Here is a 27,842-nt window from a genome sequence, read left to right as displayed (position 1 = left end):
TAAGATATACTTTATTGATCCCCCAGAGGGGAAATTCAAATATCACAGCAGGACATGACAAAACAAAAAGACATTAAATACAATAAGATAAAATAAATAAAATAAATAAAATAATAGTAAATAAATAAAAAGATAAAATAACATAAAATTGCTACATCAAGATGCATAAAGTGACTAAAATGGCAAAGTGCTGAATGAAAGTGTTGAATAAAATACAGTGTTTTTAATTATGTATTAATGTAATTGCCAATTTAATAATTACTTAAGTACGTTAAATATATTTATTTTAGTAGAGACCATATTACATAACAAAATCAGTTGAATAAAATATTGTAGTTCTCTAGTGGTGAAACATCGCCCTCTTCTGACCACAGCAGGTAACACATCATTTCCCACAATGCTGCTGCCGCACCAGCCCGGAAGTCGGACGTTTATTGACAATATGGCCGCTGTGCTGGGTCTGGATTTGGGGAAAATTGTAATTTGACAGCGCTCACCGGGGCTGCGATACTCATCCGTTTCCACCTCGGGCGTGTGCGGGACCGATGCATTTGAATGAAGGGACCCGCCAACTCACGGGATGGTGTCAGTGAGCTGAGGAAACCTTCAGAGAGTCAAACCCGTCATGTCGTTTTTCAAGAGAAAAGGTGAGGAAGCTCCTGCAACGTCAACGGCTGCTAGCCGCACTCAGAGCCCGGGCTGAGGGGAGAGTTGGCCCCCGATAAGATGTAACTATCGTGGTCGAGACTGCGACCGCGAGCAAATTAGCCGGGGACACCGTGGTGTTTGTGGGGAGGAGTTTTTCCCTGCTGCCGCTGCCCACTGCAGTGACACGGTTAGCTTAGCGGTGGCCTCTCTATCCTCCCTGCCTTACTTAGCCTCATATTAATCCACCGCAGAGACCTGTTAGCACTACGACACACCACTTACACACATAGTTATGATTATATATTCATAATACAGTGCTTTTAAATGTTTAAAACTACCAACGAGCGCCATTAGCACTGACAGCCATCACTTCAGACAAGTGTCGAGCTGAGCTAGGGCAGCTAAGCTAGCTTCATCAGGACATTGTCATACAGCTTTAACCAGCAGGAAATATGAGAAGTAAAGTTTAATGATAGCCCTTTGTGCCTGAATCAGAGCTGTGATTGTCTTAGAAAATGTGTGCAGCGTTAGTTTGCATTCTTCTGAATCAGAATCACCTTTATCGGCCAAGTATGTGTACACATAAATGGAATCTGATTATGTTTTTTTGCATTACTTTGAATATACTGTAACACAGCTTGACATAAAGGTAAAGAATAGACAGGACTAATATGTGTATTAATATGTGATAAAAAAACAAAACAAAACAGGTGTGTATTTATTTATTTATTAAATAGATAGATATATAAAAAGCACCAGTGATCAATTGTTGAATAAAATAAAACACCAATTTACCAGGGCTGGGCAATCTATCAACACTATATCGATGTAATATCTGTATCATGGATATTGTCTCAGATCAGGGGTGTCAAACATACAGCCTGTGGGCCAGAACTGGCCCGCCAAAGGATCCAATCCGGCCCACTAGGTGACTAGACTAAGAGGTGCCAGGTTTCAGGAGCAAGTTAAACTATTTGCCGACTTCAGGTAAAATTCTGCTTCAGAGGCTCGTTCACCCTGAACATTGTGCAAAATATTGTCAATCGGCACCTTCAGTTCAAAAGAATCTGTATCAGAGAATGTGTTATTAAATGCACGTGTAATGACAGTGAGAAGTAGACTGACTGACTGAAGGAAAACTGAGACATACCATTGAAATTGCACTTATTTTTCTTAAGATATTGCTGTTTTGTTAAAGGATAAACGTCAACAGAATGTATTTGTCATTCTATACAAACAAAAAATGGAAATTATAAAGACCTGATGGTACTTATAGGTTATTGTGCGATGGACCAGAATTTTCTGTTACTTTCCCACTTACATATTAGCCTTTATCCACATTACTGATTATCCTTATCAAAAATCTCTTTGTCTGAATAATTTGAAAGCCAATATTGTCACAATATTAATATTGAAGTATTTGGTCAAATATTGTAAGATGATTTTCTCATCATCTGGATGATTATGTACAGTATGTAAACATATATACATGTCTATATTCTGTCTGTATATGTGGCTTGTAGAATTATATTGGCAGTGTCAGATGATATGCACATTGAAAAACGGATGCATTAAAAACTAGAATTACGATGTATAATGGGAGTAGAGGATGTTTTGATTACGGATGCACGATAATATTGGCACGTCATCAGAATTGGCCAACATGCTGCTTATTCTTAATTTGCACAATCGATGAATATGACATACATTAAAAAGTATTGTATTTTACATCTGCATCTGCAGGTGGCCGTCACGATAAGAGTATGCATGCGTAATATGATGTTAATTCCACGACAGAAGTGACTTGATGATCACTAGAATTAGTTTGGGGGAAAAAGTATGTGAAGGTCGGTATCGGTTACTGGACAAATGTTTTGTCATACATTGGTTATCAGATATCAGCAAAAAAATCCAATATCGTACATCCCTAGTTTTGATGTAATAAGATCTTGGCGTGAAGACTGGTCAGCTTCATCCAACATTAAGTAGAAGTAGCTGATTGAATTGGACCTGCTGGTTATAAACAGGTAAAAGAATGGTATTTGCACGCCATAAATATTGTGTCTTAGAGATAGGAAATTGTTACCTAGATAGTATCTTGTATGTCCGTGTGTGATCTGTCCTGAGCTCCTAAAATGCAGGCTGGTCGTGATGCAAAACACATAATGGGTAATTTGTGCTGTCCCACTGTTACACTCTACACACTTAGCTAAAACTAATGCAGTCTAATGTATCAGCCCTATAACAACTTACACCTTCATGAAGGGAACAATTGTTGAAACTGTTTTAGAGACATTGATTCAATTTCATTTTAAAAGCTGTAATTATACTGACAGGTGCATCTTTTATTTTGTGCACACGATTTATGTCAACTAGGGTAGGGCAACTATCAGAAACACCTCTAGCGCAAAACAGTTGAACAACACCACAACTTACAGCCCCCACAGTGTTGTTCATCAAGGTGGGTTTTATTACCTGATCGTTGTATTAGACCACATCACTTTAGCAACTTTAACATTTTCTTAATTATCTCATTGCTTTGATAGAAACTACACAAAGGTGATAGGACAGAGTGGTAAGGCAGTTATTATAAGACTGCTTGTGTTTTTGTTGTGAAATCCATAGCACAGTAGCTTCAGTGTCTTAACTGACCAGCAGTTGTTCATCCTAAAGAGTGAGAATGGTGATTTGCCTCATTGGCTGTGGAGCTCAAAGCAGCTGACACAGCAGCAGGGCTCCAAAATGAGGAAATATTACAGAGAGTGCACTTTGAAAGCTCTGAACCAGGATGACACACTGGGCTGACAGGAAGTAAGTGTGTTTCCTTCCAGTTTAGGCATGGCTGAAGTTTTTTTTGTAAAGGTTTCACAAAGAAATTGTAGCACTAATGTTGGATATGAATTAGCCACGTGATACAATATATTAATCAAACTGATTTTAATACAGTGCTCTCATCAGTATCTTTTGTTAGGTTGTTGTACTTTGTGCATTCAGGCATCATTGTTGACTTTTATACGTTTTATCGACTTCATTCCTTCAGTGAGTTTGTCCCACTCAGCATGTCTTGCCATCTGACCTTGTAGCATTTTCAATAGCTCGAGCAGAAGTGTATCCATTCACTGTGACTACTGTGCTGACAATAGAGCACCTTTAGAGACAGTCTGAAGAGAGTCCTGGTTGTGCTCATGTTTGTCAGTGGTGCATAAAGCTCTCTGTTTGAGCTGGTTTATAATCTATGCCCGTCAATGCTGTATTTCCATTTTGCTGATGATACATCTGACATACTGTTTGTGTTTTTTTAAACTGCAGAATCTAATGCAGCAACTCATTATGGTCCTATGAATGTTTACTTAAAGGCCCAGTGTGTAAGATTGAAGAAGATTTAGCAGCATCTAATGGTGAAGACTGCAGATTGCAGCCAGCTGAAACTTCTCCTGGTTAGATTTCCTTCAGTGTTGGTTGCTCAGAAGGGTTTTACTGGGAGAAGAATTATCCACAGAGGTCTCCCTTTCTCCAAAACAAAGGGACCTGGTGATTGAAACCGGTAAAAACACTGAATGAAGCAGTTTCACGTTACAAATCAGTGTTTCTCTGACTTTATTTGGCACGTTGCAGCTCCAAGCTAGGGTTGCTGAATCAAAAACAAATGGCCTTGTTTAGAGCCAGTGTTTGGTTTGTCCATTCTAGGCTACTGTAGAAACATGGCTGTACAACATGGGGATCTTTGTGGTTGAGTACCTGCTCTGTGTGTAGTTATAAACGGCTCATTCTACGCTAATGAAAATTCAGTGATTCTTATTTTCAGGTGATTACAAACTGAAGAAAACATACTTATTATATGATATTCCATTGTTGCCAATATATTCTCCTAAATCCTACACACTGGACCTTTAACACAAAGACATCTGCTGTTAGTTTGACCCAGTGTCTGTTCAGCTCAGCAGTAGGTTGCTGGAGTTAAGACTTTTTAAAAGTCACGGCTCTCTGCTGTGACAGATGCCCATCAGTGCCAGCCCACTTTTAGCTGACACACATGTTCACAAACAGCTCTGTCCCAAAGTGTCTTGCTGAAAGAGCGTCTTCCGTACCGTTTCGCCCAAGTGTCCCAGTCCATTTTGTAATGTCAGTGCTTGAAATTGATACTTATCCTGACCGCCCTTTGCAGCAAGTGCCTAATCTGAAGATATGAATGGTGAGTCACTCTGATGAGTGGCTGCCACCATGTCTGCCACCGTGCACTCAATCCACTGCAGGCAGCATATTTCATTTCTTTATTCGACAGCTGGCCATAGTGCTTTGGAGTGGCATCAAATATTTGCAGTATTAAACGGTTTGCATCAGATGACCAGCGTGATTTACGGTGACAATCAGCAGCTTTTATAGGGCTTCAGGTATACGCTGTCAGACGATCAACTCCTCCTCGACTTTAAACTGCTGGGACCCACTGAAACTGAGAGACCAAGGTCACTAATCTTAGGAAGCACTCTGAATGCTGACGTACAGTATGAAAGCCCTCTCAGTCCTTGATAACTATATATTGAGCAGGACTGAGAGAGCTTTCACATATCAGAACAGCTTCCCTATTTATCTCCTCATCTGTCCGCAGCAGCAGGGAAGCAGCTCAGCACCTATTCATGTTTGCTTTTCTAGTATATCAGTTTCCTCATTATGTCATTATATAACTAGACAGTGAGTTCCAGTCTTTCCGGTGACGCCACACCACCCCTTTACCTCACCTGTCAGTGAATCTCATGTACGAACTGTGTGCAGGTCTCGCCCTGTATTGTGAATCAAATGCTTCTCCAATTACAAACCTGGTCTCGTCTTTCTCCCCACAGCCAAAAGCAAAGAACCTGAGAGAGTGACGGATGCTAAAGTCAATAGAGGTGAGTTCATCATCAACTCTGTGAGGTTATGAAAGTGTTGAATTGATAATGCCTGTTTTAAATGGAATGGTGTGTTGTTATTTGTGATGCGTTTGTTGACACTTTCAGGTGTACTGTCAGCCCTGTCTCCTAGAAATGACATTTAAATGCATCTAATTGAAAACAGTGAATACATTTTTTGTGGGAAATATAATGCGGAGCAAATGTTCCATTAACATTATGAGGAAATGTTCCTATTTAACGACCTGGCAAGACACAAAAATACATACTTATGGTACGCTATCCACTCATAGTGACTACAGAATTATTTTTTTGTATGAATGCATTATTTCATTAGCGTTAAACTGAAATCACAGTCTTTCCCCAACCTTAAAGTTCAGTTCAGTTTGAGACGAGATGCTCCAATCGCTGATACACATACTTGAGACTGTGAGTGGGGGTAATAGTGCCATCTGGGGGTCCGAGTGGGAGCCAGAGGGTTAGATGGACAGAGAAGTAGGACACAGCAAAGGTAGAAAGAAAAGTAAGAAGGAGCATAGGGAAGGTAGAGCCAAGGAGAGATGTCTGTGCGGACTGAACTCTCCCCCTAGAGAAGAGATTAACAGGAGGAAATCGTACCTAACTTTACTACAGGTGGACTTTAACTGGTCGATTTTTGTTGTGCATACTTGCGATTGTGGGTTAGAGTTAGTTATTGCATGATCTCTGTTCTTTTCAGCAACCGTTTAAACAATACAGGAAACAGTATGGCACCCACTTCCTGTTCACATAGTCTCGTATTGCAGCCAAATAGTGCATTGAAATATGTCTATGAAAACATTTTAGGCAACAGTAACAGAAGCTTAGTTCATAGTTGATCAGCATTGTCTAGTTTTACAGTTTGATCTGAGTTTGAGAGAGAGAGGTTTTCTTTTGATCTGCTTTTACAGTCTTTGTGTCCATGGTGGCAGGCATACAAAAATGAGGAAGTACAATCTGTAGTTCAAGCCCTCCAGCAAAAATCTGCCAGATGTTGTGTATAGTTTTGCATCACCTGGCAGATTTTCATTGGCAAATGAGTTGGTTGAAAATCGTGTAAGTATCCCTTTAACCAAAGGGCTTTTGTCGCCTCACACGAAGACAGGAGTCTGGATGTGAACCTGGTGCCACATTTCCTTTTATATACATAAATGTAACGGGTCATTAACTCAAAGAAATGTCTCTGATCATAATCCAGACAGTGATTACGTTGCACCCATGATGTTATTATGAATGTAGTTGCAGACAAAATTTCTAGGAGACAGGGCTGGTGTTACATGTGTGTTCTCTTAGAACTGAGATAAGCCTCTTTAACGAAGTGATTTAAATGGCTCTGTGCTGTAGCTGGTTTACTATATGTAATCTTTGCTGGCCATATTGTCACAAAGACCGACATTTTGACCTCAAGCTACTAAGTGAAACACATACATCTCTCAGGCAAACAAACACTGAGCAGTTTGTCTTCTCAAATATCTCTCATCTCACACCCCGAGGCGTCTGTGTACTAACTGTGAGCTCTTTGAAAAACCTTCACTAAAAAGACCTTTTCATACAAGTCACACTGACTTGTCCTCCATCCTCCGCTCGCAGCTCCACCCAGCCCTCACTCTCCATCACTAGGACTGAGGAACCACCATGCCATCCAGGAAGCTGCTGGGCCCAGCCATGTGGCCATCAACGCCATCTCTGCCAACATGGACTCCTTCGCCCGCGGTCGCACGGCGATCCTCAAGAAACAGCCGAGTCACATGGAGGCTGCGCACTTTGGAGATCTGGGTACAGAGCCTGCATTCATGGGCTTGTGTTTTTGCTTTTCATGAAAACACAAGACTAACCACACATTCGAACACATACATCTGAGATATATGCTGAAACAAAATGAAAGAGTTAGTGTTTTAGATGCAGTGGTGGGTACACAAAAACAGGACTCAAGTAAAAGTATTGTTACTTTATAATTATATTGACTCAAGTAGACCTATAAGTACTTACAAAAAAGGGTGTTATATAAAACAGCTACTATTACATGTACAATATAAAACGTCTTTAAGTACATGCATTGGAGTAAATGTAATGTGCTACTACTTCACCATTGTTAAGATGTAAAATCAGCGTTTTGGTTTCTGAACTGATTGTAATTCAATATATAGGTCTGTTACACCTCAGTGGTCACATTTACATATTACTGTCTGATGTTAGTCTGTTAGCTGTCAACCAAGCTGGGAGTGATAGATACAGTTGTGTTTCATTGAATTTGGTTGGTTTTATGTAATTTTATTTTATTTGCACGCACTTAAGACTGCATAAAATCCAGATAATGACAAATAAAAAATGTTTAAAGTGAAGTCAAGAGGCCATGGGCTTATACAAAAGAAAAAACTAAGTTAGCATTATATAGAAAAATATGTCAAAAATAAATCACAACAAGAAGCACACAAAATGAGCAGAAAAAATAACCAATCAGTTGTCAAAAATCCAATAAAAACAAAGAGATGCATGAAAAAATACAGAGAAAAAGACAAAAACATCAGTGGAGGGAGGAAAATTGCAAAAAAAAATCTGTATTGATTAATCTACTAATTATTTTCTCACTTAATACTTAAGAAAATAGTGAAAAAACCCCATACAATTCTCAGGGTGAGTCCAAGCTGACGTCTTTCAATTCCAAAACCCAAAGATATTTGTATAACTAATATACATGACAACATCAAGCAGCAAGAGATGCTGAAACTAGAGAATGTTTTTTTTTTGTTTTGCTTGAAATGTGACTGCAGTGATTAATCATCAGAATAGTTGGTGATTCATTTTTGATGATCCACTGAAATCTTGAGTCATGTCAGATTCACTGAAAACAAATATTTCAACAGGAAAAAGGGAAGAAGACAGAGCACAGAATGTTTATATGTTAATTGCAGAATGTTTGCGGGGTCGGTCAAATATAAAAGCACAACATATAGACTTTAAAAAACAATTGATAAAAGATATACAATGCAGGATGCATGGACTCATACTGAAGTAATCCTTCTCAAACACCACTTATGATCCACTATAAGTGTGTGGCGGAGTATTTATCTGCAGAGACTCCACCCTCTGAATGTAGAGACCTTTTCTGTGCTTACGACCTTCATGAGCATGTACCCCCACAGCACTTAGGTGATGCTGGGACTATAAAAAGGTGGCCACCAGGTGCTATACCATTAGCAGCAGGCATCCAAGAGACAGAGTGCAGAGAAAAATGCAAATGTAGAGAGGTGACGCGCCAAATGGGAGAGTCTGGGGTCTGCTTTTACTTTCACTTTCTCTGGTGAGCCTGGTTACAAACAGTAACTGATAGTCCTGCATTGTCTATCTTTAATATGAAGACAGTCAAAACTAACATGATATAAGGAATCATAAACACTGCAAAGTTTGCTTCATGTTTAACTTGTGCTGCAGTTATAATATGCTTGAATGGGACTGTTGCATCACACTGTCAGACACTCCTTCACTATTCCTGTGTGATGCACTCACAACACTGCCTGCGTCGGCTCTGACAAGCACCCAGACATTCCAGAGCCCGTCAGCATAACGCTGGCCTTCTCCTGTGGTCACATGGTAAAGAAACACCTCCTCCCTTTTATCACAAGTGCTCTAAAATTAGACCCGCGACATGCCATGGTACGAGGCGGTGACAGGTAGTGTAGCTGACATAATGAACGACAACAGTATCAGGAACTGTACGAGCAAGTTAGCCAGAGAATAGCTGGGGTGAGTCAGACGGAGGTGGAGGAACCTGCGCTGCAGCCCGGACAACAAAATCAGAGTAAAACACGCCGGGTGCCATTGACTCCTGGGCTGTGGGTGTAACACAAGGAGGAGAAAGGAAGGAAGTGGGGGTGGAGCATTCAAGGAGGCAAGATGGGTTAATGTGGATGACAGCCTGTGGGCAGCCATTGCAGGTCAACTTAGAGCTAAAATAGAAAACAATAGTGGATGTAGGAGGAGTTATCAGGAGTTGATCATATGATTTCCTCGCTCTCTTGTTGAAGGAGTACAGAGCAGATTTGGCACCATAGTAACAACCATTGACTGACTCTCAAAAGATATTCAAATGAGGCAGGTGCTTTTTGATGATCTGACGCAGACACAGACGCCGCACCGATTGTTGTGATTCCAACAGCTTTCAGTGATAACGTGGGCTCGACTGTGTGATCTTAAGGAATCTCAAGAGGCACCTCTTGAAGCATTATTTCATTTTTCAAAGTACAAACATAACACCACCAAACCCGAGCCCACGCGTCAGTCTAACTACAGCTGATGTGCTGTGATTCATAATCTAGCAGCAAGTGTCGGGTTTGTATTCAATGAACACGCTCCCTTATTTATTTTGTTTTCTGGGAGTGTGTTTGTGCTCTCATTCCCCCACGATGGTGGATGTTATTCAAACAGACAGTCTCTATTTGAGACACAGTGAAGTCAGATGATGTGGCTTCCCTACAGGAGTTTGGAGTCTATCAAAGGTTGCTGTGGGTGCCACAGTTTTTCTGCTGACCACTTGGACCACAAGACAGGATGGACACAGATGCTGTTGTCGTGTGATTTCTGAAAAGTTTGTCTGGGTTAAATCGTGTGTGAAATTGCATAGTCTAAGGCCACCTTCAGACAGGCAGAGAGCCAGAATTCACAAGACTTCAAAAACAGATATCCAGGAGTTTAAATTCAGCTCACGTCGGCCTTCAGTCTGGACCACATTTTCAGTTGAAATAGGAGAGTTGAACACAGACAATCTACTTTTTATGCTTTGCTTCATGTTGCATCTCCCCTCAGTATACTGCACATTTTGTCTTCCTTCTGTTATGAAAAGTTGAAACCTGTAAATAATAAGAAAGTGTGCCGCTCAGTTTGTTTTTAAAGTGGAAAACTTAATGTGCGCTTAAAGGCAAGATAAATCTTATTGTCATATGAATGCAGAAATTTTTCCATAAAGCTTGTATGGGCTCAGCTTTGCAAACATAAATCCCAACTAAGATACACAGGCGCTCCAAAAATATAACAATGAGAAAAGGAAACATTACAAAGCCTTTATTATAGTGGCTTAATCATGAAAGAGTCAGACAAATCAGAGAAAATGTGTTTGCTCAGTGAGACTTGGATACGTAAATGCATCCAGATGCTTCCCTTTGATTGAGTCTCTGTATTCTGCCATGTTCCAGGTCATTCCAGTGTGAACTATCAGCCTCAAGAGACCCGCTCTCGGCTTTCCAAGACAGTCGAGCAAGTCCTCCGAGACAATGTGGCGATACCCCACTACATGCATTTCATGGAACTACAGGGCGCCGACCACCTGGTCCGCTTCTGGTTGGAGGCCGAGAGTTTCCGCTCCACCAGCTGGTCGCGGGTCCGAGCGCACAGCCTAAACTCTGTCAAACACAGCTCTTTGGCCGAGCCCGTCCCAGCCTCCGCAGATGGCTCCGAGCTTCCGGAGTTCGCCCAACACACACCCAATGCTCTCTCCCGGGACAGTAGCAGCGAGCGCCAGACAGTGCACTCAGAGCAGCGGGACTCATCCAGCACAGATGCAGGCCTGAGACCCGGCACCCCTCGAGCAGAAACACCCAGCAGGCAGGCACCCTCGAGGACAGGGACTCCCTACAAGGGACAGTCGAACAGCACCCTGCGAGACCTTTCTGACAAGCTCATGAAAAGTAAGTCACCTTGAAGCAACCCTCTCTCTTTGTGTTTTTTTTTTTTTACATACTCAGGTGAATTCAAAGATTGTGCTGCTTTTGCAGCCACTAGCTTTGTACAAATAAGACAAAAAGAAACCGTGCAAGTCTCAAAGAATCTTCAAAAGGTGACACAAAACTCTTTCTGTGCTGCCAAACAGATAGTGTACCCCTTTCTATACAAATTGCCAAATCCAAATTACAGAGATCAGCGCTAATAGCCACATGCAGTTACTGTAAAATTTTTAGCATCTTCAGAGAGTTGGTGTTAACTGAAGCACAGTTGTCAGGGATGTCACACCCAGCACTGACCCAAAAACAGCTTCTCTCTGTCATGTTTCAGTTCCTTGTCTGAAGTTTTGATTAATGCTTCTGCACTTCTTTGGTGAGGACCTGTAGCTCAGGTCTAAAGATTTAACTTTTCTTCTACTCCATGCCAATGTTCTGCCTGTGTTCTTGGCACAAAGGCAACATTTACACTTTGCCACATGGATAATTGCAATCAGACACAAAACTACTGTTTTAGTTGTAAGACTTTATGGCAGAGTTTGTGCTGTAATATCTGTAATATCAGCGCAGTATCTTTTGTGAATCAGACCTTGGGATGGGGAAATAGTTGCAAGTGATGTCCAATTCATGATGCTGTCAGCAACTTCAATCCATTCTGTGTCCCCTCATTGAGCTGGCACATGGAAACACAACTAATCGTGATGTACATGAAGCATGTGACTTAAACATCACTCAGGCATCCACTGAAGAGATGTCCACATCTGACCTGTGTGGAGTGACAAGAAGACTTAAACCTTATTCAAATTAATACATAAAACAAACATAAATTCCATATTTCTGTTGTGCTGCTTTCCACCGTTTGAGGTTTGACTGGCACTCTTGACCACCATCTTGTGGCAACCTCATTTTTTTACAAAGGCGTCGGAGTGGAGAATTAGCACCAGCAACTCTTTGTCTTGATGCACCAGACTTTTAAATTCCTCATAAAAATAGTGGATGAAAACCTGTTGTGTAAATGAACCTTGTCAATTATTATTATAATAATTTCTCCCTCAATATTCGATATATTTCTCACCAGTGTAGGATGCCTCTGTTTTTCTGCTGCAGCCCGACTTTGTGATTCAGACCTGTCTTTTGCAGCTTTAAAGGATAGCTTCATATTTTTCAAGTTTATCTTAAAACAGTACTGACATGCCCATATGTACATTAAATGAGGTTGTCAGTTGCTGTAATTATTCCTGGTGTCCATAATGGCCTCAGAGAGGTCCCTTCATTGGGGGAGTTCAATGTAAATGATGGGAGACAAAATCCAGAGTCCACTTTTTTTGTTTAAAGTTCGACAAATCAGGTTCATATTGTCTTTTTCAGTATGAAATTCCCTCTCTGTGCATCCATTGGCAGTCATAGCTACACAAAACATCACTCCAATGCAGGGTTTCCCTACACATTCATGTATATGTGGCAGCCTGCCACAATAACAACATCTGTTGCCACGGATTAATTTTCTATTTTTTAAGCTGGACTGTTCATTAGGAGCGCTATAAAAATATTTATATTCTTCAGTTATTCATTGTTCCACACTATGTGAGTGCAGAGCGTACTGCGGGTGCTGATGGCGTGACAGAACAGCAGGTGCAGTAAAAGTGAAACTTAACCATACGTGTGTAGAAGATTGCATTCACTCGCAGCAGCTGCTCCTCTCACCCATTGATCTGAACTGATCAGCTCTGATTGGAATGACTGATTCAGAACTTGGGCCTGCACTGTGTTCGCGGACCCGCAAAAACCAGAATTTATAGAGGTGACACAGAATGATAAAACAGGGTAGTTTTGTCATCAGCTACCATCACACATAAATTGTAATCCTGTGGGAAACACTGCTGTGTGTGTTGTAGCATCACTGGATGATCAGCTGTTTGTGTCTGTGTTTTCCAGGTATAGAGAAAGATGCAGTCACCATCTTCACTAAGTACATCTCTCCAGACGCTGTGAGGCCCATCCCCATCACAGAGCAGATCAGAAACGATATAGTTGGTAAGATAAAGATATGTTTTTAAAATAAGACACCATATTTTATGTGCTCTGCACTGTAAGTCACCCATGTGGAATAATATTTCTATCTTTTATCTGTGCAGCCAAGATATGTGGCGAGGATGGCATGGTGGATCCAAACTGCTTTGTCATTGCACAGTCGGTAGTCTTCACCATCTTGGAGCAACAGTGAGTCTCACTCTATTCATTTTCTGGAGGAGTTAGTACTCACACAGCGATGTTCCCCCCGTTGCCATGTTTTGACATTAAGATTAAAGTGCAGCCGATTCCTCTCTCATTTTACCACTTTGACATCCACAGTAGCGCCTGTATTCATCTCCCACTCGCTCTTTCATTTCCAGGCACTTTAGCGAATTCCTGCGGAGCCATCATTTCTGTAAATACCAGATCGAAGTGTTGACGAGTGGCTCCGTGTTCCTGGCTGACATCTTATTCTGCGAGTCAGCTCTCTTCTACTTCTCTGAGGTGAGTGGGCCAGAGTGTCCAAAGCATAATTTATTTGTGGTGTCTCATTACAAACACATTTTACTCCATTGTCAATGACTCCCACACCGCTGGTGAGGCATTTGTAGTCGATCAGAGACCTCTGATGTCGATCAACCAATTGGCAGTTGACAGTTGACACCATACACACAAATGGAGATTATGTATATAAAAAAAATACATAAATTAATATAAAGACAAAGGAAAAATAACAAATGAATACCAATTAAATACATTTATTTAAAAATAAATTATTAAACTTAAAAATAAAAAATAAATGCAAAAATAAAAAATGCAAAGGAAAAATAACAAATAAATAAATAACGTAAGTAAATACCTTTAAAAATTCATTATTCTTTTTTTTGTAACCACTTATTTTTAATAAATAAATAATATTAAGATATTAAAAATTAAATACAAAAATAAATAAATGTAAAAATTGATTTAAAAATAAATAAATGTAAAAATTAATTTAAAAATAAATAACTAGGGGAATTAATACAAAAGTAAATTAATAAAGCAGCAAATTTAAACAGAAATATCAATTTATGTTAATATAATCAATTAAATAATGCCTATATTTATTTTTTAAAACTTCTTAGATACATTTAATGGCATATTATTATTGTTTGTTTGTTTTTTTTGTTCCACTCATGTTCATGCACAGCCATCAAAGTCACAATTAAAACAACTCTTAATACATTTTCCATGCCCCTCTCTCAAAACACGAATGATCAGATCAAATAGATGATGTGATATTTATCGAGTCATTTATTTTAATTTTGGCAGCTTATGTCCTCCATTCGCAAACTGTGCCTCTTCTTTACTCCTCATTATACCCCTGTCCTGTTTTGCCACGACCACAAAACCCCTTCTGTTAGTTTGTTTACTGACGTATTCTAGAGGGAATTTCTACTGTCACAGCAGCAATAAACTGAGGACACAGTAAACATAACTACACAGAAAAAGCCCTTTGGATGCTCCCTGTGCAGTCTCCCCAACTATTGGTTTGATGCAACTGACAATTCGCACCAGAACCCCAAAACACAAAGTCAAAGGTTATAAACATTTATATTTTATGTCAGCAAATATGCGGGACATACAGTAAATCCTGAAACAAGGGTATTGTAAAAACCCACAGTGACCTGTGCTTGAATTGTTACACACTTCTTCCCTGCAGTACATGGAAAAGGAGGAGGCGATGAATGTACTGCAGTTCTGGCTGGCGGCAGACAACTTCCAGAACCAGCTCGCAGCTAAAAAGGGCCAGTATGATGGGCAGGAGGCTCAAAATGATGCCATGATCCTCTATGACAAGTAGGTCCTCCCTCAGCTTCTCTGCAGTCCTGTTGCGCTCTGGTTATTTATTTTTAAAGAATGGGTTTTACTTGATACTCGGAAGTTGCCATTATGTTAAAATCTTGTAATTCTGTGTGGTGTCAGAATAAATAAGTGAGACGACGTTATGTGTATCAGACACCATTTTCTTTGAGTTACTTAAGGTAATAAGGTTTTGTGTTATTTTTCCTCTGTGAAAAGGTTGCTCCTTACTATTTCCACTGGCCCTGTTTCCTAACATTACCAGTGTTCTTTTGTGTACTTAGTAATTAATTTCAGTGTTTAAGCTAATCCATTAAAGGCACAGGATTCAGATTTTTTTGAAGTGGGGTTATACGAGGTAGTTATCCATAGTCAGTGTGTTACCCTAAAGTAGATGGTGGTCGGCATGCACCCAGTGTGGAGAAGCAGGCCAGAGTACAACCATGGAAGTTAAACACTGTACTGCCGTGGGCGGGAGCAGTGACAAAACATACTGTATTTTAGCCACCTGAAAAAATTCATATCAGTTTAAGTAATAATGATAATAATAGCTTTTATTTATATAGCGCCTTCCAGGAGACCCAAGGACACTCAACAAACAAACAAACAAACAAACAAACAAAACAAGACAGAGCAAGATAAACAGGCTAGCTGCCAAAGGCCTATGTGAATAAGTGTCTTTTTAGCGCAGACTTGAAAGTGTCCAGAGATGGAGCATGGCAAATCTCCGTAGGGAGAGTGTTCCAGAGGGTGGGGGCCGCCACACTGAAGGCTCTATCCCCAGAGGTCCGCCTATTGCTGCTGGGGATGGAGAGGAGACCTGAGTCAGAGAGGACCCCAGGTTCCGAGATGGGGTATGCTGGTGGAGGAGAAGGTCCGATAGGTACGAGGTTTTGGAGCGATTTGTAGGCAAGCAGAAGAAGTTTGTAGGTTATGCGGAGCTTAACCGGAAGCCAGTGCAGGTGAATGAGGGTGGGGGTGATGTGCCGCCAAGGCTTAGTGCGGGTAAGCACCCTGGCAACTGAGCTTTGCACATACTGGAGCCTGTCGAGGGCTTTACTGGGGACCCTGAACGGGACTCCATTGCAATAATCCAGCCAGGATGTGATGAAGGCATGGATCCGGGTCTCAGCCACAGAATGTGAGAGCGAAAGGCGGAGTCTAGGCTATATTTAAAATATTTTCATCGCTTTGCCTTGCTGTCAGACAGCCCTTTCTGACACGGACCTGAAGCCATCATCTATGCTCTATTTAAAACCACCAGACTCCTTTGACAGAAACAGTAATTTTAGCTTGCACAACAGGAAAGTTGCTGGACTACAGCTGCCTTGATTGGTGAGTTTGTTTGTGTTAATGTGTGACTTTGTTGAGTCTGAACTGGCCCTTTAATATTACATTCAGTGTATAGCAATAATAGTACACGACAACTGATAAGCTGTACAATTAACCCAATCAGTGAATGCGGTAACTGCAGGAAGTTTGTGTAAAACGAGCAATTTGGATGAATTTTGTTTTTTTCAGATATTTTTAGGGACTTTTTGGACAATTGTCTATTGTTTTCTTTTATTTCTAACAATTATACATACTTAAAAGGCTTTTTTTTCCCCTCTCTAACAAATTCAGTGTTTTCTTCTCCCTGACGCTTGGCCATTGTTCTATTAACTCTTTGGTTGTTTTAACTTTTCCCTTATCCTATGAGATTATATCTTAAATGAGTTTTTTAAAATGACAATTTCTGTCACAGAAATTAGTGAAATGCTGATACATGCCTATTGTATATTTTTAAAAAGAGTCTTCTTTCAAAGCTTAAAAACAAGAACACCTCGCAACTCCTTGTGAAGCTTTATTGACACCTAGTGGGGGTTGGGACCCCCAGGTAGGGAATCAGTGCTCCAAAACACCAAAGTCACACAATAACACAAACAGATTGATTGAGGCAGTGGTGGACCACCATGTTCTCTAGGCTAAAATGTTTTTGTCAGTGGAGTCTGGTGGCTGTGAAAAGAGCATAGATAACAGCTCCCCGTCAGAGAGGGCTGTCTGATGGCAAGGTCAAGCAGTAAAAATATTCTAAATATAGTGCACACTTAAATTGAGATTGATTTTTTTAGGTGGTTATGTTTTGCTGCTGACTTTTGCAGTACACTAATGTTGCATTGCATTTGCATCTAGTCCTGCTTACCAGGGGGCGGCACCACTCACACCCTTATTTAAAGAAAACATTTTCTGTTTGAAGTTCTGAGATTTTCCCTGAATTGTGTTGCATTTTGGGTATTGATTGAAATCTTGCCGTCATCTGAACTCATTCATTCATTGCTCTATTTTCTCGCCAGGTATTTCTCACTCCAGGCGACCAACCCTCTGGGCTTTGGCGACTCTGTGCGGATGGAGATAGAGTCGAATATCTGCCGAGAGGGGGGGCCGCTCCCTGACTGTTTCACCACTCCGCTCAGACAGGCCTGGACCACCATGGAGAAGGTCTGATTCTCCAATAACCACACACCAAGGCCTCAGCATTTTAATACAGCTCTTCTCTTGTGTTGTTTTACTGTGTAGGGAAATAGGGAATGTTCTGTTATGTAAGACAAAGCCTTTAGTTAATTTACAGTGCCCTTTAAAACATTTAATTAGATATTTTCTATTATCATCTGCTTGAACTGTTTTCTTGAATTTAATGGGATCCTCCGAAAGGTTTTGTGTTGGAAGTCACTGACAAATTGCCCTATTATGCCACTGACGAATGCACCTGCCGTAAGTTAATGAAATGAAAGCTGAACACTGTTGTTAGCACATAAAGGTCAGTAACAAACCTCTGTGACTTGTGCCCAGAAATATATCACGGAGCTCATTACTCTCTAACAGAGTCAGTGTTGTGTTGCATTTGTTCAGGTCTACATGCCAGGCTTCCTGTCTAGCAACCTTTACTACAAATACCTGAGTGACCTCATCAACTCGGTGCGGGCAGACGAGTTTGTGAATGTCAGCGCTCCAGGTCATGGCGGGCCGGCGGACAACGACCGTTCAAGTTCAAATGCCAGCGAGGGTTCTCAGACTCAGGTGACCCCCCAACTTTAACCTGCATCTTCTTCCCCTGTGGGGATGTTCCTCTGTCTGCTGACATTTAGACCTATTCCGCCTCATTACATGAATAAGGAAGATATTTTTGTTAATGCCAAAAGGTTGCGGTCATTCCTGTTGTTTAGTCGTCTTTACAGACAAAAAAAAGTTTCCTGAATTTCATTTAATACAGGGATATAATACACAGAACACACTCAACAACTGGAGATTTTAAGCTCCTCGTTAGAGTTATTTTTAACGTATGATGTTATTTATTTGTCTTTTTGTTCTTATGTTATTGCTACATTGGGTATAATGTTGATTTTGCTATGTACTCTGTTACAATTTGTATTTCTGTGGCTGCAGTATGGGTGTAGGGCCCAAGACCAGTTTCTCACTCTGTGGGACAATAAAGTTAATCATGATCTTGAATCTTGCGGCAAAAAACAGTACATACAACGCATAGATCTCTTCATAAAATAAAATAATAAGATTGACAATACCAATACCTTTAGAAACTGAAATATACATATGTCAGGTAAAGCATTTTTAAAGTTTTAAATAGATAAAACAAAGAATAAAATAAATAAAACTTAGATTTAGATTAGGTCTTGATTTCCTAACAGAATAAATGTATTTATTATCTGGGGACAGTTGTCATCCCAAAAGCCATAACTTCATGTTTAAAGGTGTTAGTTTAAATGTTGAGCGGCCTTTGCCATTTTTTGATATTCGTCCACAAATGCAACTGGTCTTCTTCCCTATTACAGAGTCTACATAATGATTGTTCAGTGTTTAACACATCAAAGGGACAGTTCACCCCAAATACACATTTATTCCTCTTACCTGTAGCTGTTTATCAGTCTAGCTTGTTTTGGTGTGAGTTGTTGCGTGTTGGAGATAACAGCTGTGGAGATGTCTGCCTTCTCTCCGGTATAATTAAACTACATGGCACTCAGCTTGTGGTGCTCAAAGCACCAAAAAAAAAAATAGATTTGAAAAACTCAACGGCAATGTCTCTTCCCAGAAATCTCTCTTTCAAGAATCATGACCTGGTTAGTCAAGATAATCCACAGACATTGTTCTGAGCAGTTTCATGTAGGAGCATCACTGAAGCCCAGTTCATATTACACGATTTTCACTGAGATTTTGACGTCGCAGAGGATCTTGAGAGCCACCTTGGGTCAGAGGTGAGTTGGCAGATAGCCTGCCACGACGAGTCCTCATGTGTGAACAGGCCTACGAGCAAGTCACCCCCTTGTCTGTGACTGGGACTGGATATCTGGCATGCTAGAAAACTGGAGAAGGGTGGACTGACAAAGACCATCAGCCAGGGAGAGGTGGGATACGTCCCACGTCAGCATGCAGGAGGACGGAAGAAATGTGAAGAGGACAATCCGCAGGGTTGCCACTTGCCAGGTCTCCTTATTAGCCACGATGTTTGGGCTTGTTTCTAAAGTGGAGTTGCTTATTTGAGCTTGCTCTCTAAACACCACCTCTCCCTATATATATCCGTCTCATAAGTTATTTAAATGCATGATAATCGCTTCTTTTGGGCTTGTTTCCATAGCCCTGGTTGCTTGTTTCTCTCCCAAGATCTGGCAACACTGACAAGCCGGCAAGCAACAACAACAATGGCGGCATCCACAGGATCACGGGGAGCGCGTTGTGTTTGGACCCAGGCCTGATTCAACACTGGGAAGAATATCTATGCCTTTACGATGTGTCATCTCCAAGTTAGGTAACGTCACCGTGTTATCTGGGGCTCTGTCGGCGAGGCTCGGTGAAGAAATCTTGTAGTGTGCACACACAGGTCATAACGCAGTTGGCGAGACTCCCAGTGACAGAAGCACACATCGGCAGGTATGAACACTCAAAAGATTACGATAGTCTCCGCGACGCAAAATCAGGGTGAAAATTGTGTAATGGGAACTAGGCTTAAGCTAGCTAATGTTACAAATCAGCTGAGGAGGACGCCATTAATTTTTTTATCTTGCACTGTCACGAGCAGGAGCCTCTCGTCCATGAGTAGATGCACACTTCCTTCTATGAGGTAATATGGTTGGTGGGTGTTGTTCAGTGGAAAGAAAATAGTTCCTACACGAAACTGCTCACAACGAGGTCTGTGGATTATCTTGACGAACTGATCATGATTTCTGGGAAGAGACATTGCCGTTGAGTTTTTCAAATGTATTTTTTTTTGGCGCTTTGAGCACCACAAGCTGAGTGCCATGTAGTTTAATTATACTGGAGAGAAGGCAGACATCTCCAGCTGTTATCTCCAACACGCAACAACTCACACCAAAACAAGCTAGACTGATGAACAGCATCATAAGTAAGAGTAAAAATATGTATTTCTGACTAGGGATGAATGACCCTTTAAGTTAATTAATAGTAGCAGTAAAATATTTTAGAATATATTCAAAGATTTCTGGAAAAGGAATCAATTGTTGCTTTGTTCTAAAAAGAAAATCATGTCATCTTCACACTACAGCAAGGTGCCAAGAGGGCAGTGATCAAGATCCTGAAAAACTTTGACGAGGCGATCACGGTGGACGTGGCCAGCCTGGACCCTGAGTCCTTGTACCAGCGGCCATACGCTGGGTGAGTTATGCATGTCAGGTGTATCAGATAATTAATTAATCTGGCTAATTCTGTATTTAAAATCATTTCTTTAAATGTCCTTTTTAATTATTTGCTATTATTTGTCTTATGGGAATTTCCTGTGCTGTGTTTTATGTTTCTTTTCTTTTATGCTCCTTTGATTGCCCACACGGCTGTTTGGCTTTAATGGTTCTAACTGTTTTTATTGGCTCCCTCTTCAAGTGTTTTATGAGCCTGCTTTGTAAAATCCTGTACAAACTTAACTCGAGAGAATGATCTTATTGAAAGACAAAGCTCTAGTCTGTCAGATTAGTTTTCCCCCACACACATTGAAATTGCAGCTATTGAGTGGATACAAACACACAGTGGTGTTTGAATGTGTGTGCCTGAGGCTCAGTTTTGTTCCATTTGCTCTGTGTGCTGTCTTCATCCGTCTCCTCTGCTCCGTCCGCTCAGAAGGATGACGTTCGGGAAGGTGAACGAGATGGGCCAGTTTATCAGGGAGGCAGAGCCGGAGCCGGACGTGAAGAAATCCAAAGGCATGATTCTCACTCCCTTCTACCTGTTCGCCTCTCTTTGCCTCGTTATATTCTTTGAGTCTTTGCCCTCACTCTGTCATAGTTTATCTCACTCCCCCTTGCAATGAATAACATCTACTCTGCACCCATGAATATAAACCTCATCTAGTGGCTGCTCCCATTCTCCTTACAGCTCATAGCCTGTTGAAATATTTAAGAACATTCCCCTTGAAAAGCAAAACAGCCACTACTCTTAACATCCAACAACATGCAAAATGTTTATATATTATGTTGAAGAGTGCTTAACCTTGAGGGCCACACAATGAGGCTGCAGAATAATCCAAATATAAAGCAGTCTAATAAAGCAGTGCAAACCTAAAGTGTCAGGATTAACTCACCTTGAGGAAATCTAATTAGCCCGCAGTGCACAGCAGTTTGAGTTCAGATTAAGATACTGCAGTGAATGTGCTTTTTACTTTAATGCAGTGTCTTCGTCTCACTCAGACTTCCCTCTCCTCTCACTTAGGTTCCATGTTTTCTCAAGCCATGAAGAAATGGGTCCAGGGCAACTCCGATGAGGTGAGGCCACAAGATGGTAAAATATTCAGTGATCTGGGGCACATAGCAAGGCTCTCAGTGGCATGTATGAACATTCTCTGTGTGACGTCGGCCCGTGATGTATGATTTATTAAAGCAACTACAAGTAGCCTGTCATGATCACTACTTGGTGGACGATATATTTCCCCAGAAATATTTGGCGATAAGCTGTATTGTTGTCATTTTAAGACCATTTTATTCCACTAATATAATAATTATGCAATAGTGTAATAATGCAGTTACACAATTTCAAAGAGTAATGACATTTTAATTCTTAATCATATACAGACAATGGAATAGGAATGTGAAAAAAACATCATTTCATTTGGCTCAGGCGCTGTGAAAAAAGGCTTAGGCACTGCGCCCAAGTCTTGTAACGTTCGAGAAAAGCCTGCCCATCGTATCGTACCGTATCGTGTCGTATCACATCGTATCGTTATCGTATCGCATCGTATCATACTGCATCATTTCGTATCACATTGTATCATATCGTATCGTATCCTTCATGCATGCATCATGCTCACAATCATTGATAAATAAAATAGACATATTTACATACCTGTCTAGGAGGAAGGGGCCAGTTGACCTGTCGCTAAGACCCGCCCTTGAATCCAGACTGGCCAATCATAGCGTAGCATCGGTTAGTCACTCACTCTACAGCAGGAAATGGCACTTTAAAGTAAAAGCTCTGTGCCAGAAAGTCACTGTACTTCAAAATAAAGTGCGTTTTTTTTACAAACTTGACACATTTCTAAGTCACCTGCAATCCATTCACCTGTCACCCACTCTTGGATTGCGACGTACCAATGTAGAGGAATCAGTTTTAAAAAGAGACAGTTTCACAACAACTTAAAACCCCTTGTGTCTGCTTCTGAGAATGTCCTTAAAAGCCTGTGGTTGAAGTTATTTGTTCTTGTTCTAACTCTTGCCATCAAGGCCCAGGAGGAGATGGCATGGCAGATCGCCAAGATGATTGTCAATGACGTCGTCCACCAGTCAAACCACGACAGCCCCGGCAAGTCCACCAAGGTACGGAGCCTCTCTCGGTTGTCTCCTTCCTGTGCGGTGATGTGCTGAATGACCGCAGTTCTTCTCTAAGTGTTTTCTGTTGTCTGTCTGCAGTTATGACCCCACTGAGGAACCAAAGGACTGTCACTCCCTGCAGACGCTGGTCAAGCCAGTGACATATTGTACACAGGGTTCGCCCTACAATGAGAACGAACAAGGCATTTTATCACCTCCCCATGTGTCTGTGTGTGTGTGTGTGTGTGTGTGTGTGTGTGTGTGTGTGTGTGGGGCTGTGATTGTCCACGCATGGGCTAATGGAAAAGTTGAAGATACATCATTGTTCCAATCTTCCAACTCCATCATAACACTATAAAGGTACACGTGTAGTCGTCGCCAAAGGTAAAGCACATCCAAGTGCTTACATCATACTGGAGGATGTCACTCCCGATGAAATGGAAATGTACAACTTGAAGAAAGCCGGCACGAAGAAGAAGCAGCATGTCAGTTGGGGCCGTCGCTGCGTTGCTGTAGCCATATCTGAAAAACGTCTGTGTTATGTGGGACCTATGGAGGATGTTACAAAGACTGAATTACCCGCACTCCCTCATGACACGCCTCCCCACACCTTTTATAACCATTCCTTGTTTTTAGGTTAAACTCTTCCTCAAAGGTCAGCCACGTTAAGCAGATGAGCATTAGCGTTGTACAGTTTTTTTTGCATACGCTTCCCTCAGCCTGCCCGGAGTAGTGTTGTCTGCTGTTTTACGTACTGTAGAGCGTTTTGGAACTGAAATGACAATGAAACAGAAGAAAAGCCGAGGATCCTGGCTGACCTACTATACGAACCTCCTGGCACCTTTACAGAGCGTAGAAGAAGAAATACTCCCTTATTGAACTTAAGTGCTCCATTTGTGTTGGAAAACTCCAAACTCCATGTCCTAAATGTTCTATATATATATAAATATATATATGTAGATTTCTGGTTTACCCCATATATTAATGTTAGTCCTTTTTTATGGTGATCGCTGTTTTTTTTTTTTTTTTATGCATCGCTGAAACGTCAGTGGTGACAGGACTGTTCAACTGGAAAGTGTGCTCAGTGAATTAAACTCCCCCTTTTTTTTTATTTCTTTAGAGCCTTACCAAGATGTGGAAAAGAACCAGAAAAGACTCTTGGTACTATGTACCACTAATGTTTTCTGACATGTATGTGTACTTAATCTATAATATATTTAAATTGTGTTTGATTTAAATACATATATTATGAAATGTTTGTCTGTTCTCTTTTATTTTTTCTTTGATATATTTTAGTGATGGTAGCAGGTGCCGCCTGGGGTTACTTTCACACAGTCTTATGTTTACAGGCAAATTGTTATCATGTGGGAAAAGTGACAAGCCTACTGCAAACAGCTTAGTATTATCTCCTCTGACCAGGTGGGGGCAGTGTTGGCTGTATTGCTGTGTCAGGGTAAAACTGAACAAAAAGGAACATTGATGACAGAGAGCATTATTTCTGACATAATAAGTATGTCTGCTTTTTCAGTAAGGCTTCCCTGGCTTCTCTTACACCCAGAAAGCCTGGAAGCATCCACAAATTGTAATGTACAGTTGAACCCAAAGGGCACAGAAGTCACCTTCAATACTGTATACAGCATTTAAAGTGTTCTCATTGTCAGAGGTCTCACTGCTGTAGTCACCTCTCCCTGTGTGAAGCAGGGCCTATTAATGATAGTAGATAATTAAGAATAATAAAAATAATATTACAATTTAATTTGATACAACTGTGTTTATATTAAAATAAAATGAGCCTGCTGCTAAAGCTAATTAGTATGATGAATATTCCACACACTAATTGGCTGTGTAGCAACATGCTGTTTTAAAGCGCATTGCTCCTCCAGCTGATTGAGGTTTCCACACTGAGGCTACCTGCACGTGCAGAGGCAACGCCCACCTGAGTACAAACGGACGGTCCCTGTCCTGAGCTCTGATTGGCTGAGACGCTGTTACAATCACTGGCTGACACAGACCTGTATCACTGCAACAATGCACACAACAACAATCACTTTGACTGTACATGTCGATGCTGAGAAGTATTTGCTTTGCAGAGAATAATAATTAATTGAGATTAAAAAATATTTAATGAATGTTTTCATATAGTGTTTTTATTACAGTGATGTGTCTGGGTGTCTTTATGGGAGCAATTCATGTAACACTGCATTAACAAAGTGCAAGGTGCATTTAGACAAGTACCTGCAGCCAGGCGCCCCATTAGTGAAGTTACAGGAGAGAGGTGAACAACACCGGAAGTGTGAGTTTAAGCCTTCAGAATAATTTTTTTTTTCAACAATGGCTCTCAACACATTTCCTGCCATAGGCCTCCACTAGAAACACTTTTCTACCAATGAACATTATCTCCCAGACTGAACCTATCAACATGTTGCATGAAAAATGACTTTAAAATTACCAGCCAATAACCAATTAATTTTCTGTCAACCAGTCAATCTAATAATCATTTCAGTGGCATGTTTTTTTTTTTTGTCCAAAAATCCTAATTTGTAGGTTACAATAAAGGAATCAAATAATTGTAGTGCAATTAAAAAGTACAATATTAATCTCTTAAGTGCAGCAGGAAATGGTTTGACATTAAAATACTCAGTACAAGTACCTGAATTTTTTATTTAAGTACAGTAGGGTAAATGTAAAAAGTAGCACTAAAGAAACCTGAATGTTTTTATACTGTATCATTATTTTGTCAAAATAAATAAATAAATAAATAAATAAATATAAAGCTCCTCCAGAGGAATAGAAGACAATATATAACTGTAGTACCCATCATAACATGTGAACTGACATTATGTGTAAAATTAGTGTAGTGTCCCTTTAGTTTTAATTATTTAAAGGGCCACTGTGTAGGATTTAGTCATGAATGGATTACTGTCTACCGGGCACAAGTCCAGGAGCCCATAGTGTCAGGGCCCCCCCCCCAGCTTTCACTTGCAAGATATCACCGTACTGAAAAGGAAGAGACTCAAAATGACCCCAAAGAGATGCAAAAGAACTTTTCATTACAAGAAATTGGAAAAACCAAGATGTTGTTAGCAATACCAGGTCAACCTGGATTAAGAAGAAGAAGAAGAAGAAGAAGAAGAAGAAGAAGAAGAAGAAGAAGAAGATGTACTTTATTAATCCCAGAGGGCAAATTGTTTTTTTCACTCTGTTGTCATGTACGCACATACACAAATAGGATCTACACATGCATTAAATGGAGAGATGTCCGGGCCAAGTGCCTTGGACAGGTGCCCCAGGCAGCTGGGAGTTCTGGGCCTTGCTCAGAAGCACCTCGGCAGTACCCAGGAGGTTGAACTGGCACCTCTCCAGCTACAAGTCCATGCTCCATGCTTGGTCCATACAGGGATTTGAACAGGTTCTCAAGCTGATTCCAAATAGGCTGAGCTAATGCTGCATACAAACACCATAGCAACAGAGAGAAGTCAGACAAGACCGTGTGTATGACTGTTTTAGCGAAACACAAATAAAGGAGAAGTACTAATAAACAAAAGCATTTCTCAGGGGTTGTGACACTCAAAAAAATGTATCCTTGGATTTATAGACATCTCTTCCCCAATGTAAGTCCATGGGACAAAGTCTTTTGGGGCCCAATGACATCACAGACAAGCCTCGGAAACTGCAGTACCACTGTGTGGCCACCACAGAAATTGGCTTCAAAGCCTGGTGCACTTCCTGGGTACCTGGCTATAAAGTGCCCTGGAAATTAGTTAGCATTTTTGGTTAGATGCCTGAACTAAGGTCTATCGTCAACACAAGCTCAAGAGACTTCACGTTGTATTCTGTGACATAAAATATGCCAGTAAAAACCCCACTCATGAACTTCTATGTGTCTTAAAAAAGGTAGATGCTAACAAGTGGCTAAGTGAAACTGCAGAATGTCACCACGCCACACCATGCCGAACACGGCTTTACAGTCTTGTTGTGGTGGTGACACTGGGTCATACGACTGTAGTGTAGTTTATTATAGCCTAACATTAGCTTTTTTACTTGTGGTGATTTCGGCTTTTATAATCACAAAAGTCATGTTCATTTGTGATTTTTGACAATAATCCAAAATCCAATGGGAAAATCCAGTAGGCTTCTGGATGAGGGGACCAGTGTGATGCCATCTTATGCGTCGGCTTACAGAAAAACGTCATTCATGGACTAAAATTCAGTGCATTCTTGAAATAGTTTTCTTGACCAAAATAACCTTTAATTTTGAGCTGATGTACCTGATTAATCTGGAGGAACTCGAATGGAGAAAAAAGGATAAATGAGAATACTATTGGTGGCATGTAAGAAATCCTTGACCAAGAAATGGCTGAAAAAAGAAATGCCTAGTGTTGATGAATGGATTGACTTAGTTCATAATATCTATGTAATGGAGAGCTATGTAATGGAGAGATTGACTTTCAGTTTGAGAGCCCAGAAGGAAATTTTTATTGAGAACTGGACAAAATGCCTGAATGTCAAACTTTGTCTGATAAGTAGCCTACTAGAAACCCTGTGATGTGACTAGTAGCCCCCACTGTACCTTTATGTTTTTATTTATGTTATATCTAGTAAAATTATTATTAATTTTTTTAAAAAAGTGAAAACGCAAACGGCCCTTTCTAAAGCCAGTGTTTTATTGTCCATTCTGAGCTACTGTAGAAACAAAATGGCTGACTTCGTGGGAAAGGACCCTCCTGCTCCTTTTGTAGGTAGAAACGGCTCATTCTCAGTTAACGAAACACAATTATTATTTTCAGGTGATTATATACTACTGAAAACGGTTATTTTACATTCAGTTTTCACCGCTTCGCTCAGGATTTCACTTTGAAAATCACACCCGGAAGTACTCATCGTTTCAACCCTCGCGAGCTTGACGCTGTCCAGGAGCACTCCGC

At 40.7% G+C, this 27,842-nt stretch overlaps 1 protein-coding gene across 1 annotated transcript; it reads left to right on the top strand.

Annotated features, from left to right (window-relative positions):
- Positions 1-430: 430 nt before the first annotated feature.
- On the top strand, positions 431-24,175 carry akap10 (A kinase (PRKA) anchor protein 10). Its single transcript, XM_049592040.1, has 15 exons — positions 431-647; positions 5,487-5,534; positions 7,143-7,328; positions 10,742-11,233; positions 13,199-13,297; positions 13,399-13,483; positions 13,657-13,780; positions 14,979-15,115; positions 17,452-17,596; positions 18,008-18,175; positions 20,670-20,779; positions 21,236-21,318; positions 21,824-21,876; positions 22,831-22,923; positions 23,017-24,175. Exons 1-15 carry the CDS (start codon positions 626-628, stop codon positions 23,020-23,022), a joined length of 1,851 nt encoding a protein of 616 aa, XP_049447997.1. The 5' UTR covers positions 431-625; the 3' UTR covers positions 23,023-24,175.
- The last annotated feature ends 3,667 nt before the right edge of the window (positions 24,176-27,842 follow it).

The sequence above is a fragment of the Epinephelus fuscoguttatus genome, linkage group LG12 (assembly GCF_011397635.1).
Source record: "Epinephelus fuscoguttatus linkage group LG12, E.fuscoguttatus.final_Chr_v1".
In the NCBI taxonomy this organism is placed as follows: Eukaryota; Metazoa; Chordata; class Actinopteri; order Perciformes; family Serranidae; genus Epinephelus; species Epinephelus fuscoguttatus.
The sequence above is the reverse complement of the archived record's forward strand: the minus strand, read 5'-3'. Positions and strand labels throughout refer to the sequence as shown.